This window comes from Miscanthus floridulus, chromosome 8 (genome assembly GCF_019320115.1).
Source record: "Miscanthus floridulus cultivar M001 chromosome 8, ASM1932011v1, whole genome shotgun sequence".
NCBI classification, from domain to species: Eukaryota; Viridiplantae; Streptophyta; class Magnoliopsida; order Poales; family Poaceae; genus Miscanthus; species Miscanthus floridulus.
This window is the reverse complement of record NC_089587.1, coordinates 102,738,685-102,759,636: the sequence shown is the minus strand read 5'-3', so window position 1 is coordinate 102,759,636 and position 20,952 is coordinate 102,738,685. Positions and strand designations below refer to the sequence as shown.

General features: G+C 44.7%; 2 protein-coding genes across 2 annotated transcripts; one reads left to right on the top strand and one right to left on the bottom strand.

Annotated features, from left to right (window-relative positions):
- Positions 1-10,586: 10,586 nt before the first annotated feature.
- On the top strand, positions 10,587-15,790 carry LOC136473119 (protein Brevis radix-like 1). The gene is made up of 5 exons (XM_066470812.1): positions 10,587-10,918; positions 11,305-11,717; positions 14,331-14,466; positions 14,563-14,996; positions 15,277-15,790. The coding sequence occupies exons 1-5, from the start codon at positions 10,751-10,753 to the stop codon at positions 15,353-15,355; spliced, it is 1,230 nt and encodes a 409-aa protein (XP_066326909.1). The 5' UTR covers positions 10,587-10,750; the 3' UTR covers positions 15,356-15,790.
- A 1,564-nt stretch (positions 15,791-17,354) lies between these two features.
- LOC136473118 (uncharacterized) lies at positions 17,355-18,369 on the bottom strand. The gene has a single exon (XM_066470811.1). The coding sequence runs from the start codon at positions 18,367-18,369 to the stop codon at positions 17,419-17,421; it is 951 nt and encodes a 316-aa protein (XP_066326908.1). The 3' UTR covers positions 17,355-17,418.
- Positions 18,370-20,952: the final 2,583 nt, after the last annotated feature.

Here is a 20,952-nt window from a genome sequence, read left to right as displayed (position 1 = left end):
CCCACTTTTCTGCTACTGACCGAATGCTGATCATGTCCTGACCGGATGCGTCCAGTTGTCCCGACCATTAGAGCCACGATCAACTAATTCGATGCTGCCAGCGTCCAGTCACATGCCACCGGACGCGTTTGGTCACAAATTCGCCACTCTGGAACATCTCTGTACTCGATCGGACACTGCTGTTCTGCATTTGGTCGATTTGTCGTCAGCGTCCGGTCAATGTTGAATGTGTTGCCGAAATGATGAGCAGTGCCATCGATGCATCCGGTCAATTTTAGTACTCAGCGTCCGGTCGCTGCTGCTGATGCCTGCTGTTGCTGAGACTCTTGATCAGAGCGTCTGGTCACTTTCCTCCAGCGTCCGGTCCAGCGTTTGGTCACCTCTGTGAGCTCATTTCTTCACGATCTTGCATACGGCTTGGTTCCTATCTTCGTGCTTGGACTTTGCTTGATATCTTGGGTCTTCTCTTGTGCTCCTAGGGTCTTGCTTATGGTGTTGACCATTGGATCATCACGTCGCCTTCGTCTAAGTCACGTCTTGCACCCTATTGAACTACAAAACAATCACTTGAAAATTCATTAGTCCAACTTGGTTGTGTTGGTCATCAAACACCAAAATCCAAAGTAAATGGGCTTAGGGTCCATTTTCCTTACAATCTCCCCCTTTTTGGTAATTGATGACAACACGACCAAAGCAAGCAAATAATAGAATTTTGAAATTTGAAAACTACCTACTTGCTAGGATGCAATGCAAGGGGCAAGGTTATATGATGCTAAAAGATACTACTTGTAAAACTAAAGAATACCACATAAAAAACTTATCTTGCCCTTGCAATTTTCCCCTTGTGGCATTATGGATTTAAGCCTTGCTTCCTATAAATTCTTCCCATTATATAGGCTAATCCATAATCCACTATCCTCCCTTTCTCAGACCATTACCACTTGTACATTATTATGATCTAGCTTTTGGCCCTACAAAGTCATGCTTGCTTTTGGTCCTCTAAATTCTCTCCCTTTGGAATCAAACACCAAAAAGGAAGACATTAGTAGCACAAGGGAGGGTCAAACTTTGTGATCCTTTGTGTCTAGAGTGGAATAGGTCACAAAATTTGACTCTCACATTATATAGATTAAGCTCCCCCTCAATATATGCATACATATGGTAGAAGGCAAAGCATATGCATAATTGGCAAATTTTTGCACAAGGGAATTTAATCTATATAATGCATGGAGAAAGCATATAAATATCAAAATGAGATCAACATGATGATATTGGTTTAGAAATACCACATGTGGAAACCAATTTGATTTCTACCACTTGCAATAGGTGGTGGATATTTGAAGTATGGTGCTTAACTCTAGGGACTCTATTTTCCTTACAATGAGACTACTACACACATGATAATCTTGAAAAGGTGTCAGTCTCAAAGTATCCAACTTGTAGAGTAACCTCCCCCTAAATTTGTGCACACAAGTATGGAATACTTGTAGTAAACATGCATATTGGTTTTAGAATAAAAAATACCATTTGAAAGATGACATCGCATGAATGTGAGAGTCATTTTCAAAGGCGATATCTAGGAGAAATTATCTACAATTTGGACTTTGGCACATATTAGATGAATAATCGAAAGACAAGTTATATGTTGTGCTCCTAAATAATTTTAAACCATGTAGGATTGCTCCAAGGAATAAGGATGAAACTGAGCAAGCCTACCATAAGATATACCTAGTGTATGCATGACAAAAGATTTAAGCATGTGAATGCAAACCTAGGCATGAAGGGTAACTAGATGCTTAAAGATACCAATTTGTAAGAAATACCACTTGTAGGAAATGCAAATTGATACTACTTGAAGGAAATTGAATCTAGTTACCTAACATGGGAAGGGGAATTTGGGTCCATAGTATTCATTAACCCACTTGACAATGATTTTGTCCATCATGATGCACCCCATGAAATGCATCCATACTTTACCAAGTCTCCAAATTCCCCGAAGTCCATTGGACTTCTCACTTTCCTTTTGGGATCCAAACCTTCTTGGTGCTCTTCACGTTGGAAATGATTTCCTTTGGCACCCAAAAGCGTTTGACCCCATTGTTGGCTTGCTTGTTCACCTTGATGGCCACCACCTTGTCATTTTTCTTCTTCTTTAACAAATATGGTGTGGAGGCCTTTTTGTTCACTTTGTTGGTGTAGGTGTTGGAGAGCTTGCTTGTTTGCTTCTTCTCTTTCTTCTTTGCTCCTCCCCCATTCTTCACCTTGCACTCATAGGACTTGTGACCTTCCTTATGGCACACGTAGCAAACCACGGTTTGTCCTTCATCAAGCTTCTTCACTTCCTTGATGGTGTTATCTTGATGAAGTTGGGCTTGCTTCGCCTTGCCTTTCACTTGAGTCAAGTCCTTGGTGAGGCGAGCTACTTCTTGCTTGAGTTGCTCATTCTTCTTTGCAACCTCTTGTGTGCATGTATCTACAACAACTTTCTTAATACAAACTTGGTTGCACAAAGATGAGTTTAAACATAAATCATTACAAGAAGTAGACATGTTAAAGATAGAACTTTTCTTTTTAGATGCCTTGGTGGGGGTTGTACTAATGGCTTCAAGATTAGCAACTTTATTAGTTAGCTCATCACAATGTTTGCACATGGTTTCCATTTTAGCAAGCAACCCTTTATAAGCATCTTGTGAGCTAGCTAACTTTTCTTTTAATTTTTCATTTTTCTTTACAAGTTGCTCATCATTTATTGTGCATGCATTTATTGTTGCACTAGCCTCAAGTTGCTCAATTTTAGTAGATAGTTCAGCATTGAGATTAACAAAGTTATCATATTGTTCAAGCAAAGTTTTATATGCTTCTTGTGAACTATCTAGCTTTACTTTTAATTTTTCGAGCTTCTTTTGTTGACTAGTGAAAACTTTAGCAAAATTAAGATTTTGTTGCACAATTTTATCATAAGAAGGCATTTCATCATCACTATCACTCTCACTAGAGGATGAGCTTTCGTTACCTCATGCCATAAGGCACACACACGAGAAGAGCTTGATGATGAGTGCTTGCGCCCTCACCTCTTGTGATGGTCTTCTTATTCACTTGAAGAATCATCCCATGTCCTTATTGATGTGAGGGCTTGGTTCTTGCATGCATTCTTCTTTGTCTTAGGTGTGGGCTTATTTGGACAAACTTCCACAAAGTGCCCTAACTCACGGCATCCATAGCATCCTCTCTTTCTTTGCTCATTTCTTTGATTGGTGAAAATAAGATCTTGGATTTGGATGGGCACACCCTTGACATTGAGCTTTTGGATCATCTTCTCCACCTTGTTGATTAGTTTGATTGATTTTTCATCAAGGTCGGAGGTGGAGGAAGATTGATCATCATCACTTGAATCATCATTATCATTATCCTCATCTTCTTCTTCACCTTCACTTGAGGAGCTTGAGCTTGAGCTTGTCTCAACTTGCTTGCCCTTCATCTTCTTTTTCTCGCTACATGCGAGAGCTTTGCCTTTGCTTGATGAAGAGGCTTCTTCTTGACCCATCTTGCGTGACATTTCAAATGCCACTATCTTGCCAATGACTATAGCTGGGGTCATGGTTCTCAAGTCTTCCATGTTATGAAGGATGGTGATGATGCTTGCATATTTATTTTGTGGTAGCACAAAGATGATCTTCCTCAGGATGTCCTCATCATCTAGCTTTGTTAGTCCTATTGAATGGAGCTCATTGATAAATAGATTCAAACGAGAATACATATCACGAACAAGCTCATCATCATTCATTGTAAAGGAATCATAATTTTGTTTCGCTAGACAATGTTTTTGCTCATGTACATTAGATATGCCGTCATGGAGCTCTTGGAGTTTTAACCAAATTTCATGTGTCGTATTTAAAGTGAACACTTAGTTAAACACATCCATGCTAAAGGATTCAAACAAGCAATTCTTAGCTCTAGCATTGAAATGTATTTCCTTTTCTTCACTCTTTGTGGGTTTATCGGGATTCTTAATGGGTTTCACCCCGTCACGAGTGACTCTCCAAACTCCCAAATCAACTGCCCCAAGGTAGCAAACCATTCTAGCTTTATAATAAGGGAAGTTAGTGTTGTTAAAGTGCGGAGACCTAGAGGTATCCATTCCAACCACTCTAAATAGCGTCGACTCAATAGCGGTTAAGCCAAAGGTCCAAATTGAGCCAACCAGCTCTAATACCACTTGTAGGGGACCGTGACGCCTAAGAGGGGGGGGGTGAATTAGGCAACTTAAAATTCTAACTCTAAACTATGGCCTCTTTTTCTAACCCTAGCAAAACCTATGCAATAGATAAACTATCTAAATGTGCAACTACAGTTTTGCTAGTGTGTTGCTATCTCTACCACAAAAGGAATAATATAATCAATGTAAATGCGAAAGCTAAAGAGCAAGGTAGAGATATGCAAACTCCCATCAATGACTCTGGTATTTTTACTGAGGTATCGAGAAGTGCACAAGCTTCCTCCTAGTCCTCATTGGAGCCCCTCATAAGGAATCCCTCGCAAGGGCCAAGCTCCTGGTCGGGTAACTCCATGGATATCCTCGGGCCTTCCCCATGCATAAGTGGGTCTCCGATGTGCCTTCCAGTAAGCCTCTCTCGGATGCTCCCTGCCGTCTTCACTATCAAGCTTCCAGCCAAAATGCTACGGTCCTTGTTCCCTCTGGTACATGATGGCGGCCACACCATAAACGCGGTTGGTGTGATCTCGTAAGACTACAAGCCCCTCCGATGTACAACAATGGTGCACGCAAGCACCGAGTGGTAAGAGGTATGCAAACCTCACTAAACACTAGGCCTAAACCTAGAGCAAGCGCATAAGCGGTGGTCTAATCAACCTAAGCACTTCACAAAGCACCTACGCTAATCACCTAATAAAACACTAAGCACTATGCAAGGGGTATCAACACCCTTGATATGTTTTCTTAGCTCCTCTTAGCTCATTTGGCTGATTGGGGGTTGTATTTATAAGTCCCACTGAGAAAGTAGCCGTTGGGGATGAAATCCCGCTTTTCTGCTACTGACCGAACGCTGATCACGTCCTGACCGGACGCGTCCGGTCGTCCCGACCATTAGAGCCGCGATCAACTGATCAGATGTTGCCAGCGTCCGGTCACATGCCACCGGACACATCTGGTCACAAATTCGCTGCTCTAGAACCTCTTTGTACTCGATCGGACGCTGCTGTTCTGCATCCAGTCGATTTGCCGCTAGCGTCCGATCAATGCTGAATGTGTTGCCAAAATGATGAACAGTGCCATCGATGCATCTGGTCGATTTCAGTACTCAACATTCGGTCGCTGCTGCTGATGCCTGTTGTTGCCGAGCCTCTTGATCAGAGTGTCCAGTCACTTTCCTCCAGCGTCTGGTCTAGCATTCGGTCACCTCTGTGAGCTCGTTTCTTCATGATCTTGTGTACGGCTTGGTTTCTATCTTCATGCTTAGACTTTGCTTGATATCTTGGGTCTTCTCTTGTGCTCCTAGGGTCTTGCTTATGGTGTTGATCATCAGATCATCATGTTGCCTTCGTCCATGTCATGTCTTGCACCCTATTAAACTACAAAACAATCACTTGCAAATTCATTAGTCCAACTTGGTTGTGTTGGTCATCAAACACCAAAATCCAAAGTAAATGGGCCTAGGGTCCATTTTTCTTATAGTCTATTCACCCCCTCTAGCCATTAGGACCTTTTATTCCGACTGCTACTAAGAGATGGGTAAGGAGTAGTAGAATGCCCATGTGGGTTATGCTGAGTCCGTCATGAACGACAGAGCCGGATTGCACTTGGACATAGCCGGTAAGAGCTCCCCAAACTTTACCAACCCCCACTTTACTTTTCTAGTGCATGAGCATTCATTCATCCATTCTCATACATCCAAGCATCGCATATGCAATTATTGCATCACAATGCTTCGCGTCGTGACATGAAGCGATAGTCATCTCATTCAACATGAGCGACAACTAATCAGGGTTCGAAGGCCGGCCCATGAAGGGCTCGAGGCCGCCTCGCATCAACATGAGCGACAACCAACCGGGGTTCGAAGGCCAGCTCGCGAAGGGCTCGAGGATGCCTCACATCAAATAGAGCTAGGGGAGAAAACACAGATGAGCTCCAGTGGCCTTCGCTTGACCCACTCAGAAGTAGATAGGGTCATCTCGACCTTCTTGTTCAATCCTAACCTCGATCCATGCCCATAGAATCTCCATCGAGGAGAGGCCAATGGTCCACCTAAATCGGTCTCCAGAACGACTCAGGCATCTATCAGGAGGCGGGTTATGGAGAAGTGGAATGCCATATGAGGGCTATGTCGACCCCGTTACGAACGACAGACCTAGATTCCACTCGGACATGCCCGTTAGTGAGCTCACTGAGCGCGACACTCGAGCCATCGAGGCAAGTGATATTAGCTCAACCCTTCTGGTTGTGGAAACCGAGGACGGGGTGACGATCACAAAGATGAGCTAGCCCTCAACCGGACCCCCGCTACGGGTGAGGGCTCAAGGAAAGTTGGACTCGCAAGGAGACCGAACGCATGGTCGTAGAACAATAGACCTCCGTAGGGGTCGAAATCAGGAAAGACCTTTTCTAACCCACCAAATCTCATGGCTATACCCCTGAGGGGTCCAATCACAATGAAAGGGAACCGCTATCCTATCGGGACACGTCGTGAGCTACAAAAAGAAGGCCAAGGCCTTCAGAGTCCTCCCGTCTGGAAAAGCCTCCAAAGGAGTATTCTACTCCTCCGTAGGCTCGGGGGCTACTGTCGGGTATCGATATTAGGGATACCCAAAGTAAGGGAGTTAGCGCCCACACTGACTTCCCTAGACAGAGCAAGACATATTAACATGTCTCGCCTGACCCCTCGGGTATGGGCTCTGTCTCGCCTAACCCCAAGGCAGCAATTTCTGTCTCGCCCGACCCCAAGGCTGCGGGGGTCTTGCCTAAGACTACGGTCTCTATCTAGCCCGACCCCAAGGCTACGGGCTCCATCTCGCCCGACCCTTGGGTGCGTGCTTCGTCTCGTCCGACCCCCAAGGGTCGCGGGCTCCGTCTCGCCCAATAGGGACCCATATCGCCGCCAACCACTCTAGGTCTAGGCATATGGGCCTGGGTCAAAACTCTGACACCAGGGAAGAGATGGGCACGACTCAATGTAACCCGAGGCCATGATAGGCCATACCTGAGGATTCACATCAAGAACAGCGTCGGGCATACTGGTGTTGTTCTGCCTAACCCTCGTACGAACGCTGATAGGCGTGTTAGTTCACCACAACGTCCGCTAGGACGGGATGGAACGCCATGACCAGCAGATGACGCCTGCGCATGGCGCTAGTGACGGACAGGACCATGACGTGGAGCCGTCCCTGTTGACATCTACAGGATCGGCGGGACCCACATGAAGGAGAAAAAGATCCGGCGATCCTAGAAGCCTTCCTCTTTCTCGTTCTTCTCCTTTTCCTCTGCTGTAACTCGTGCTTTCCTTGGCCTATAAAAGGGAAAGCAGGGCACCCCATGAAGGGGATCGATCCATATCAGCACAAGACCGAACTACGAGATAAAAACACAAGAGCACGACACGAGCACACGACTGAGCAGCGATCGAGCTCTCAGCACCTGTTCATTCCTTTCACCAGAGACTTGGGATCCTTTTCCTCTCTCGCCTGTTTATAACCCCTACTACAAACCAAGTGCCGATAACACGAGCAGCAGCAAACTGGACGTATGGACGTTCCGCTTGAATCAGTATAAACCCTTGTGTCCTCCGAGCACACCATCCGAGCTAGACGCCCAAATAAAAATTTACTCGTCGGTGGTCCGAAAACACTGACAAAAGTGTTGCTGTGTTGGCTTGTAACAGACTAAGGAACAACAGACACAAATATCCTAAGAACCGGTCATCGTGGTTCTCCTACCTCTCTCTGTGTTCGCTCTTCTTCAATACGATTCCTTCCTATCCCTACTCTAACACTAAACCCTTGATTTTTCTTAAACTCACAATTGTTTTAGAATAATGGATCACTCAATAAACTGGACTGCAAATTTGGAAGTGACGACAAACTCACCTCACTTGCAATGACTAAACCCTTGATTTTCTTATAGACAATTGCTCATAACAATGAATCACACAATAAACTGTTTTGCAAACTTGAAAATGAGGCCAAAATCAAATCAGCTGAGACCAGGCAAACCATACTGTGGGTACTCGAAAGAAATACCATCTTAATATAATAGCCACCAAAAGAACATGCTTTGGATACAAAAAAAACCTTTTTAGTTAGTTTCAGGTACAACCTAAGGCCATGGATAGTTTTATTCTTTGGTTTCATGGACATTTAATTTCATGACTCATCTAGAGTTGGAAACTAAGCAAAGAGAGTTTCATCCCCATGAAACCCACTTCTTCTCTCTCTTCTTAAAAAAGTTGTCATATCTTCAAAAATATTTATGTGGCAACCTATTAAATGCAGATAAAACTCAAATGAAACTCCCACTAAGATTATTTGATAGTATAGTTGATTACAAATCAAATAGTATTAAGTTTGTATTATAATAATTAAAAAAATGTTGGCCAAATTATTAGTCAAAGTTTATAAAGTTTGATTATTGACATAGACAAAATGCCTTATAAACTAGATCAGAGGGAGTACCTCATAGACTTCAGTGATGATTCTTACCTGATATTTTCCTTTTGTCCTTGGAGTGTCCCGACCAAGCCCTTGTAGCCCAGAACTCTCACCAGCCTCTCCCAGAACAGTGACTCGAGTACTCGATGTATCTCACTATATGTCTAAATCACGAACTTGGTCAACCATGGCACTAATAAGCCCCAACTCTAGTTAGCTCTTCTCCGGCAATGGACAACCTCATAGACACAAAGTTAACTTTTGGATCAAACTCTTGAAGGACAAGGACCCCAAATTCAACTCTCAAACCCTTAATCTCCTTTAAGTCGAATTTGGAACGAATGTGACAATTTTGTAAAGTCGTGCTAACTTCACCTAAATTGGAGTCATCGGTTTTAGTCGCCGAAGGGGCCAATTTAACTTGACTAGCAAATGCATACAAGTTCTGAGGTTGTTTAGCAACCGGGGTTGATCCACTAGTAGATGCATCAATATGGTCAACCTTTTGACCTTCTAATCTATCAAAGCGAGCTATTATCATATTTACCATAGCTAGAAGGCTGCTATCATTGATAATTCTATGATCATTAGCAAAACCATCATGAGTAGGATGAGGGTCATCAATCTTTGCGTTGTTCTTTACGATTCGCAGAAGACAAGTTCTTTATATTGAGTTACAACACCCCGCCCATCGACAATGTAGCTATTGAGCTGAGAGCAGATTTTAGATCGGCTGCGTATCTTGCCTGCAACATCTTGCGAAGGTCCTCTAGGAGTTGATCGAAGTTTGAGGGAAAGATGATGTTGTCCTGATTCTGTTAGCAGATGAGTGCTAGCTCACATGTGCCGTGCAAACACGGTGATAGCTGGCAGTGCTGCGAAACATGACCTAGCCAGCTTCTGAACCAAGCCTAGCTAGTTTTTGTAGAGAACGCACAGAAACCCACGGACGCCTCCCGGGAAGACCTGTTAGGGAGGCACGCTTGGGGATGATCTAAGGTTGGCAAGACCACTTAGATCGCCCACTGTAACCCCGCTGAAACGCTATGAGTGTTGTGACTTCAATTTCTAGTTTACGAAACCAGTTGACACCGCTGTAACCCCTGGTTGAACAAGCCTAGTGACCAGGTGAGTTGGCCAACTATGAGTGCTGTGACTTAGGGCCTATTTGGCTCCTGCAGCATGTCATTCTGCCACGAGTCTTAGCGCGCCACAAGTGCAGCGAACAAAACAAGCGTCGTACGTTTGGTCAAAATTGGCGTAGAATTACACAGCGAATGGTTAACACTTTTAGCACGTCCAAGACGTGGCAATAACTAAACATAGATACGGCGCGCCGCCATTCAGCGTGCTATGGCTGTGAGCCATACCCTTAACTTGTAGAGAAGATTTGCGGTTTTATTAAATATATACATGGTGTGCCGCATCGCTAGATTCATGCTTAACCTACCAGTAATTCTTAGCACGGTAGCAAAGCGCCAATGTTTGGGGATTTTAGACACTACATGTGCCGCTAGCTGGTGAAGAGATTTAGTATTTTTTTTTCCGCATCATTAAACATACCCACATAGAGCAAAGGTACGCCCTCTGAGGTTTTCAGCTCAGTGCTGTTGTCAAAGCTGAAAGGCCCTTGGGCCGAAAATACGTGCCACAGAGGCGGCGTATATCACAAAACGTGTCCACCGTCCCAATGTCACAAAACGTGTCCACCGTCCCATACGGAGAACAGGAAAAGAGATCTGTGCAGTTCAGTTTCTTTATATAGAAACGAATGTGAAACTGCAAAAATCCTCCGATTTGATTGAGTTTGATCATCTCACTATCTCAGTGAACAAACAGTAGGCGCAACTGAACCCCGGGAAAAGGTGAGAGTAAAAATAACCCCCACACCGCGACTCTGTCTTCTAACGCCGGATCCTAATCCGCCATTAACGTCCTCCGCTCGAGAGCTCGACTCCTATCGCAGAGGCGCGAGTTCCCCGTTATGTTATAAACCTGCGCCGCGCCCTCCCGTCCTCTCTCCGCCCCCATCCCCCCCCTCTTCGTCGCGGGATCCGAGGGGCGCGCGCTTGCGTCAGGTCCGCGAGACGCGATGCTCACGTGCATCGCGTGCTCCAAGCACCTCCCGGGCGGCGCGCCGCCGCTGCGCGAGCCGCCGGAGGAGGAGGACGACCACGAAGACCACGCCATCGCCGGAGGCGGCGGTGAATCGGCGACGACGCCCGGCACGAGGCACGCCGTCAAGTCGCTCACCGCTCAGGTTGGTCGCCGTGCTTGAGTTCTTGAAATGTTCCCCCTTTGGGCCTTTGGTGGCGATAATTGAAATCCAGTGGTTGTTCTCGGTGCCTTTGTGATTTTCTGATCATGAAATGGACCAGGGTTCCAATTGTTGTTGGTTTAGACTGAGTGGAAAATTTGTTTTTTTTTATGTGTGTATCTGATCAAATGTACCTTGCCTTGGCCTGGGAGAAGCGCAAACTGGTACCAATTCGGCCTGCTTTGAGGGTTTTGAGGCGTTGGAATGGTTCATTTTCTCCAAAATCTCAATGTTTTTTGAAATGTTTGGTACAAAATTTGTTTGGACGGTGTGAAGTGCGAGCTGGGCACTACGATTGATGGATGATGGGAGATTTTCGTGGGTTTCAGATCAAGGACATGGCGCTGAAGGCATCAGGCGCGTACCGGCACTGCAAGCCGTGCGCCGGCTCGTCCTCCTCGGCGGCGTCGCGGCCGCAGCAACCGTACTACCACGGCGCGTACGCGGAGTCCGGGTCTGACCGCTTCCACTATTCGTACCAGCGCGCCGGCAGCTCCGCAGCATCGACGCCGTGGTTGCGCACGGGGGGCGCGATGTCCAGCGGTGACATCACGCCGTCGGTCAGCGCGCGCACCGACTTCCTCGCCGGCGATGAGGACGGGGACGATGAAGAGAAAACGGCGGCTGGCAGCAGCGAGGAGGATGAGGCGAAGGAGTGGGTCGCCCAGGTAGAGCCCGGGGTGCTCATCACCTTCCTCTCGCTGCCGCGGGGCGGCAATGGTCTGAAGCGCATCCGATTCAGGTGAGATCTTGCTCTCATTTGTGCCAAACATTTGCTCATTGGTAGAACAACTTGGTTGATACTTGCAACAGATATTAGTGCTTAAAATTCAATAAATTTGGTTTAGATTTTTAGTTTACTTTCGTTGGATGCTGTGGGCATCACCTTGTCCATTGCCCAAGCAACCGGAAAACATAGGTTTGCATCTCTGCGATGCCGAATTTTGTGCATACTGGTTTGTTATTTAAGGAAACTTGTACAATTCATTTGGTTTGTTCCTTCTGTTCCTGAATGATTGTTCTTGAGCTCTAGGATTATTTCATAAGTTTCCATGTGGTAACAGAGGAAGCAAAATGAGTAAGAAAGTTATTGGTCCGGAAAAAATTGAAGCGTCTAATCCTGGAAAAATTTAAACTTTGATCTTGTTAGCTAAATTTGGAGTTCCAATGATCCTTCGATTGAGTATTGGTTTCATATTTTTAGGTAAACGAGACAAGTATATGCTTTATCTTGCTTTTCGCCTTTGTTGTTTTGTTCCTTTTGATCTTTTCCACCTTTGCTTTCATGAGAAGTTCAGAATTTGAAAGAGGAAAAGAAAAGGAGATTGTACACTAAGAATAAAATGGAGAAGGAAGGGATAAAGACATATCTACCATTCGAAGAGTCAAATAGAAACACTGATTCATCACTGTTCTGAACAAGCATAAAAGACATCGCTTTGGGTACTCATATGATTACATGAGTTCGAATTAGAAGGAATTTTTTGAACAATGCACAATAGATTTCTAAATCAACACCTGCAACTTCTGTGCATGAGCTGCAGTCCTTCTGCAATTCCAATATCTCTCTTTTTTAGACATAAGTTATTTGTGTACTTTTTATTCCAAATAAAAAAATATTCTACTTGTCCCAGCCACCAAGAAAAGGGACATTTAAGATGTTTTGCCATCAGCTTAGTGTTTAATCAGCGCAGGCAGTTATAAACGTGTGTGTACAATATGGCTTGAACAGATGACTAAAAAGCACACGGAAATTTGTTATGTAATCTCTTATTTCTCAAAGCATCATGTGTTGATTTCTGACAAAATTTCCATTCTTCAAATGGTACACTGTGCATTTGAACTACATGGGTCTAAGGGCATGATTCCTACAAAGAGCATCTAGTTAGTCACTCACATGCTGCAACAGGACAATATCTGGATCTGTCTGCCAGAAAGCTAATAAATTTGTACTTCTAAATTATTCATCAGAGCATCAATTAAATGTCACTTACATTTGAAACTCTACCAGGTAGAATAGCTCTGAAGCCAAGCTTGCACATTCGTGCTTCTATGAGTCCATGCCATACATTTCAGACTCAGCTTTTTTCTTCCTGCTCTATGATGAGATTATTAGGTTAATACAATCTGTCTTAACCTAATAATCTCATCATAGAGCAGGAAGAAAAAAGTGAGTCTGAAATGTAGAGGACCACCATCTAGTAGTCTTAATGGAACAAAATTAAAGGACAAAAACTGCAAGTGGTTGTGTTCGTTCGTTGTCCTTCTGTAATAAAGAAAGGGTAGCCTTGCTTTGGTATCTCATTATTCTAATGGGGTCCCCCCCCCCCCCCCCCCCCCCCCCCTGCTTACACGGGGAGCCAACCAACCTAGATAATTGGATTGGTGGCACTTCTTTGGCTATTTTATTTGAAGTAGTGCTGGCTTTCATGTAGATCTTGTAAATGACTCCTAGAAACTTGACTCATACACTGTCAAGGAAAAAAGATACTTGTGAAATTTATTACAATGTTCTGAACTTTTGAAATGGTTAAGTAATTTTTTTTTTAGATTGGAATGTATTTCTGTATTAAGAATGTTATGAGAGAAGTTCCTCGTGGTACGCTTCTTTGATTACCTACCACCAGTAATGTTACATGGGATGAGGGCGTAATAAAAGATTGTTATTCTATATGGGAAGATGAACTGAATTTGGAACGCTAATATGGTTCACTTGTAGCTTATTTTCGTGGTCTAAAAAACAAATCATGAGATTTTCTGAGTGTTGGTGCTTTGTCTATAAACATGAACTGTAAGAACAATCATTCTTGTCACATGTGTGGATTAGCTCAGCAGAACTCAGCCAATCATATTCTAAATGAAATGCCCACCAATCATCCATTGATAGTTTGTGCAAAGCTGAACACTGGTAGAGAGAACAATCTTTAGCTTTTTGCCAACAGGAGATTCTAATTCGTAGCTGGGAGAGCAAGTTGGCTAGTAATTTAGTTCTTTTTGTAGTTCATATAATTTGTAGGAATGGATGGGTATATCTGTTTATGAGCATTCTAGCATGGTTCAATATAAACAAAATTGCTCACTTGCTCAGTATGGTTTAATATAAACAAAAATATGTTGCTGCACTAAGTAAGAATTAGCTTGCATAAGTTTAATGATGTTGGGACAAAATAAGGAGACGGACAAGTTTGTCTTCTGTTGGTCCAGTATGGTCCTTCCTCTTCTTCGCTATTTACTTTACAATATGCTTGCTTCTTGTTTCAGGTGACAAAAGTACAAAACTTAGTGTTTTCTGTATGATAATGACAACTTACCAGTTTCTGTTGTGTTCCTTCATGCATGGACTAACGCACAATAGCCGTGAAATGTTCAACAAATGGCAAGCACAAAGATGGTGGACTGAAAATTACGAGAAGGTCATGGAGCTTTACAACGTTCTGAAGTTCAACAGTCAAGCTGCTCCTCTGCCAAGCATTCCAAGGTCTGAAAATGAGGTAAGAGCCCCTTTGAATCACCTTTCAAGATGTGATTATTTGAAGCATGCCTTCTTATGTTGTCCCCTGCTGTGTCATGGCTTGCACTTCATGCAGAGCTCCAAAGATGATAACCCAGCTACAGCTCCCCTTAACAAGGGGCAGCCAGTGCATACTTTGCACAGACCACTAAAAGCTAGTGGAGCCATAGGATATTCGTCTTCAGATTGTCTTCAGCACCAACCCAATCATCTTGGCAACATTTACCGCCAAGACCGCTACCTTGGGCACCAATGCTATGATTCAGTTGGACTGGCATCAACGCCTAAGTTATCAAGCATTAGTGGAGCAAAGACAGAAACTTCTATTGATGCATCAGTCAGGACAAGCTCATCTCCTGAAGAGATCGATCGATCAGGTGAACTTTCAGCCTCTATTAGCAACACAAGTGACCAAGAGAGGGAATGGGTAGAAGAGGACGAGTCTGGTGTGTATATTACTATTCGAGCTTTGCCTGGTGGCATCAGAGAGCTACGTCGCGTCAGATTCAGGTTTGCTGTTTTCTGCTTATGATCATGGTTTTTGGATGGATTACCTTAGTGGGTGTGTGAATAGAACTATTATCTCCCTGCAATTATTATGTGCTCATTGAGAGCCTGGACTTTTGCAAAGATATTGCTACTCAATTTGCAAACTAAACTTGTATCAACAATATATAGTATGAATGAGATTACTTTTAAGAACACATTGGTTGACTATAAAATCGAGAACCTCTGTCCTTTTTTTGATATGGTTAGAGAACTTACTCTTTTCTGTCTGTTCTTTGTGCAGCCGGCAGAGATTCAGTGAGATGCATGCCAGGTTGTGGTGGGAAGAAAACCGAGCGAGGATACATGAGCAATATCTCTGAGAGAAGACGTGTCAATTACATTTTACCATTCGCTACTTCTACCATCATAGAAACATCTCTGTACATCGGGCACTAACATCGTGTCATCAGGTTTGCTCCTTGCTGGCGCAACAATGACCCTGGGCAGCTAGGACTGTTTGCACTGCATGTGTAGTGTGACAGAACTGACAGTGGGCTTCGAGGCTTATTTTTTTTTCTTTTCTTTTTGTGTCTAACATTTGCTCGACGGTTTATGTGAGAAAAAAATTGAGAAATTGTACCTTTTTATATCAACCATAAGTTACTGTTTTGGAAAACAAAACTGGACTGATGGCTTCATGATAATCACTGAATTGACGCATGATAATCACTGATGGCTAGTCCAAGCATGAGCACTAGTGATTCTCCGCATGTAAAGTCATTTCCGTGCATCAAAGAACAGAAGCTTTGAGAGATTGTTTATTTGCATTAGTCTTAATTTGTATTGGATTTTATACGGTACTCTCTGTCCTAAAATAACCACGAATTTTGCTTCTCATCCGCTTCCTGAGGAGTGACTTTTTATTTAAAAAATAACTAGGTACATAGAAAATAATATTAATATTTATATCTCTAAACAAGTTTATTATGAACGTATATTTAGCGATCAATCTAACGATAGTTATAATAAATATAGTATCTTTTTTATATATTTGGTCAAATATTAAAATGGTTGACTCCTTAGAAAACAAGATAGTCGATTATTTTGTGATGGAGTATATCTAAGCTAGCATAAGTGTATGCGATGTCTTTTGTTTGGTTATTCGCACAAACAAACTATAGTTGGTAAGATTATGTTTGGTTCCTTATATTATGTTGCACGTGGTCACGCCAATATGTGCTAGAAGTCTCATGTTCTAAATTTCTAATCCAGGTGGAGGAGGTGAAGAGCCTGCATTTTTTGTGTTGCCCCGTTGATTTGTGCAAATCTGTATTGACTAATATGATTAAATTTGGCATACTAGTAGCTAGTGTTGTGTTGAACTTTAAGCGGCATGCAAGCCTCTATAAAGAGTCTTTTCGGGGAATCAAACATGGATAAATTACACTACACAAGTCTGAATATAAGCTAATGCATCTAATCAATCAGACCCTTAAATCATGTGCATATCTAGGTTAGTAAATAAAAGGGTTAGTAGTGACTAAAATTATGTGTGAAAATAGTTCAAGAAGAGAGAAACTGAAAAGATATATAAACGTTCGCTGATAATGTTTGAGCTATCAGACTGCGAATGTTCTGAACACATTAAAAAACAGAAAGAATGCAATGTTTTAATAAAGGAGTATTTTTGAAGGCAGCATCCACAAACTATTGATGGCTTGATGAAAAGAAAAACCCCTGGAGCCAATCATCTTCAATTTGTGTGCTACCTGCCTACCTCGATACTCTTAAGCCTTCTCACTACCGGCTGCTATACCAGAACTGGAAAAACCGATGAAGCGAAAAAGGGCGAAACCAGTGTGCCCGTCCCAATCAGGGGGCGTAGGAGAATTTACTTTGGGCAGATTAATCATACTTTAGACCAGCGGATTTCCATCTCTTTGTCAGTGTCATGCACCAGGAAACAAAGATTGTAACCATATGATTGCATTTTCTGTTTCTGAGTCATGAAAAGTTTCCAGTGTGGCACCTTTCCGTTCAGCAAGTAGTATAATAATGTTCTCAAGACAATTCAGAAACCAGAGGCCATATGTAAAGATAAGCATTAAGAAATTTTGCATTGCCAGAGTTCATCATCAACAAGATCGTAAATGAGGGACAGCCAAAGATCAAATCAAAATTCTAGTCAAGATATAAGCAGCTGACATGAACAAGACCAAATTTGCAATAGCTATTAGACTATTACTCCTGTTTTCTAAGTACAAACTCTCCTCCAATCACAGCATATGGTAATTCAAACCTTATCAGTATGCATACAGTGAGGACTGATGACCAAACAAAGAACCACGCCCTAAGCTACAATTTACCTCCAAGTCTATTTGCGCACAAAATTACATTTTACACAAACGTTCCCACGCTGAAAATCATTTTCCTTTATGCCCTCTTATGGCCGTGATATCTCCATCGGCCTCGCTTCGCCGAGCACACGCCCTGAGCCGCCTTTCGCTGCCTCGACGACGTTTTCTTCGCCGTCACCATCATCACCATCTTCTCCATGGTCGTTTCCCCTAACCAGCGGCACGTACCGCGGCTCCTCCTTGTAGAGGCTGCACATCCGGAGGTAGAGCGCGACCACGAGCACGACGGTGGCGGACAGGTACCAGCTGAACTGCAGGTTGACGAGCGATTTGGCGCGGGCGAGCGCGCCGCCTTCGTCGCGGCACCGCGCGACGTCGTGCCCGTCCTCGTGGCTCAGGACGCATCCCTTGGGCAGGAGCGCGGGCGTCCACAGCATGACACCCATGGCCACGAACCAGACGCCCTGGAGCACCAGGCTCGCTGACCGCACCAGGCTCACCGCGAAGCTCCGGGGCGCCGCGACGCCGAGGACCGTCGTGGCGAGCGTGACGGCGACGACGCCCTGCAGGAGGAGGTGGTACTGGCCCTCCACGCCCACGTGGTCCGCCGAGTGGAGGTGGAATAGCATCAGCTCCTGCGCGAACCCCGCGGCGGCGGCAAGCTGGGACACCGCGTCCCGGCACGGCGCCGCCCGGCCGGCGCGGTCGAGGAGGATGGCGGACGCGGCGTAGACGAGCAGCGCGAGCGAGATGGACGCGTGCTCGAAGTTGTGGAGGTGGTCCGAGGGCACCGTGCCGTCGTCGTCGAACGGCTGGTGCCTCGCTGGGCCGACGATGAGCTCCATGAGGATGGACGCAACGGCGCCGGCGATGACGAGAATGAGCTCCAGGTGGCGCGCGCCGCGCACGGGGAACCAGACGGGCGCGACGTAGGAGCCGGGACGCAGCAGGAAGAGCCTGATGTGGTTGTAGAGGTGCCATAGGCCGACGACGATGAAGCCCACGCCCGGTGCGGCGTGGCCGACTAGCGTGCCCATGACGCGCCGGCGTTGATCGAGTTGGGTTGGGTCTTTGCTTATTCTCCGGTGTGGGCGTGTAGGAGAGCAAGGCAGCAAGCGATGGTGTGGCCGTTTTGGGTTTGAGGTCTCCAGGTTTTAAGATGGTTCGACTACGGCTTGGAAGGTTTTACGAGCTTCTTGCGTTGAGTTGGACTTTGCATTTTGTGCACGTGCCACACTCTTCTCTCTAGAACATTTTTTTTTACCAAATTTTGTTTAGGCGTTCTTGTGTGGTATTATTTACTGGTATATAACGCTAATCTAAAAATTTGTCACGTACCTCGTACCATTAATAAAAACATGTACTTTGCTGGTGGACATTGTAAGTAATATGAACCCGGGCAAGGGTTTAGTGATTTTGATAGTTAATTATCAACAATAATAATATGGACTAACAACGGGTGCTAGTATATAAGGTACATTAGCCCGTAGGATATAAAGATGAACTTGAGCTAGACTAAAGTGAAGATCTCAAGCAATCAACATATCTAGATGATAGAACTTATTTAGCAACTCAGTATAGGTGCTCACGCATTTCGGCTAGTTAAGTGCCGATAGACAAGTAATATAACCTTATATATTTGTTAGAATCTTAAGATTTTCAGCTCAATTTCTCGGAGATGTTTATAAAGATGAGTGTGAATATGTATAAGCTCAAACCTCCTGCTGTTTTTCCTACGTACGGAAAGTCAAATGCAACTCTTTCTCTCTCCCTCACCCCCCCCCCCCCCCCCCCCCCCCCCCCCCCACACGTTCGTCTGACTTGACAAATAGAGCTTTCGGACGAACCGAATGGCTCGCTGGAATCATGTTAGCTAGTATAGCAAAGTCAGATTAAATTCCACCTAGATAGAGGCAGCGCCCATAGAATCTCTCTCTCTCTCTCTCTCTCTAGCCTATATCTATTGGCGGCGTGTCCGGACTCTGGCGCCTGCACTCATTTCGCACGCCTCACACGAGGCCCGCACCGCCCCGAACGTCACTGCATCGAGAAGAGGGGGAGCGGGCAGTGCCCGCCTGTGCCTCTGGTTCGGATGCCCAGCCGACACTAGGAGGAGGCGGAGACACCGAGGCAAAGCAGCAGAAGGTGAGGAGTAAGATGCAACATCTGATCTATTTTTGAAACATCCAGATACAACACTTGCAACATACGTCTGAAGACAGATGAAACACTTGAAACATGCACCTGAAACACTTGCAAAAACACCTGAAAAAGCACTTGAAACAATTGTAAAATATACGCAACATCCAGATAAAACACTTATAACATATGTGTGAAACATATGCAACATCCAAATAAACGCACTTGCAACATACGTCTGAAAAAACAGATAAAACATGGGGAACAAAAGCTTGCAACATATGTGTACGACCATTTCAACATATGCAACATCCCGATTTTACTTTTGCAATATCCATATGAAACACTTGCAACATACCTATAAAACGTATAAAACACTTGAAACATAAGCTTGCAACATGCTCTTTCATCATAACATCTCCTTGCTGCTTGCAAATAGAGACTCGTCGGCGCATGGATTTTACCGATGGCATGGAGCTCGCCACTCCAGTGGAGAAGGCCGCAGAGGTCTGGTGGAAAAGGTGTAACACCCTTGGTGTTACACTGTACAGTCTTTTGCTAAAACACTGCATGAGCATCATACTTATGTGTAAATGTGTGTAATATAGTATGTAAAGCAATATACGTAACTTGAAATGTTCATCGGAAACGCGAAACGAATGTTATATTTCATGTCGCGTTGTGTCACTTAGGGTTCTAGACGAATTTTTATTGAACGAAAATACTATAGAACGCATACCCAGCACTTTAATAAAGTTTATAGTATAAACTTCGTAGGTGGCGATGAAATACTTGCGGTCGAGAACTGGATTTGCTAGATAGCTTACTCAATAGCTTGGAAATCGAAGTTGACGCGAATCCGAATAAAAACTTAGTCATTTTTTAAGTTGGAAAATGGATCGACGAAGCGAAGTTTGGGAATTTTTATAGGAGAATCAATTTAAGTAGCAGCATGGTTTTAGGGTTTGTTTTAGTAGGTTGACATCCCATCTCGAGCGTTAAATAGTTAGTTTAGCTACTAGGTCATCGATTTGGATTTTTGGGTAGCTTTAAAAAGCATGCATGACACGGTTGCAGTGTCTAGGCACGATCACCGTGCCGACACTCGGCGTCGCCGTGCCTGCTGCCCAACGTGCATGCTGCACGTGGGCCACCGCGCTGGCTGGTCCTATCGCTGGCTCCGCGCTGCAGGCCGCGCCGCCGTTGCTGCGCCCTGGCACGCCACGCACGCACACGCACGCGCTTTCCACGCCCGACGACCTAGCCGGTTGGCCACCACCGCCGGCATCGCGGTCCCACTGCTCTGGCTCGGCCACTGCCGCCGCTTTGCCGTGTTGCTAACCCCGCGCGTTGCATCACTGCGCTGCTGCAGGCCGTGGTCGCTTGTGCGAAGTCACCACGTGTGCCCTGCCACCGCCGTCACATCCGCCTGGCCGCTCTGCCGCCTCACGCCCGCCTAGCGGTACCATGTGCGCGTGGCC

What these genes read in the sequence shown, in the direction of transcription:
- LOC136473118 (XM_066470811.1), bottom strand. Translation starts at nt 18,369, where the DNA reads ATGGGCACGCTAGTCGGCCACGCCGCACCGGGCGTGGGCTTCATCGTC.
- LOC136473119 (XM_066470812.1), top strand. Translation starts at nt 10,751, where the DNA reads ATGCTCACGTGCATCGCGTGCTCCAAGCACCTCCCGGGCGGCGCGCCG. An exon ending in TCAAGTCGCTCACCGCTCAG is followed by an intron (nt 10,919 to 11,304) that starts GTTGGTCGCCGT and finishes CGTGGGTTTCAG; the next exon opens with ATCAAGGACATGGCGCTGAA. An exon ending in TTCCAAGGTCTGAAAATGAG is followed by an intron (nt 14,467 to 14,562) that starts GTAAGAGCCCCT and finishes CACTTCATGCAG; the next exon opens with AGCTCCAAAGATGATAACCC.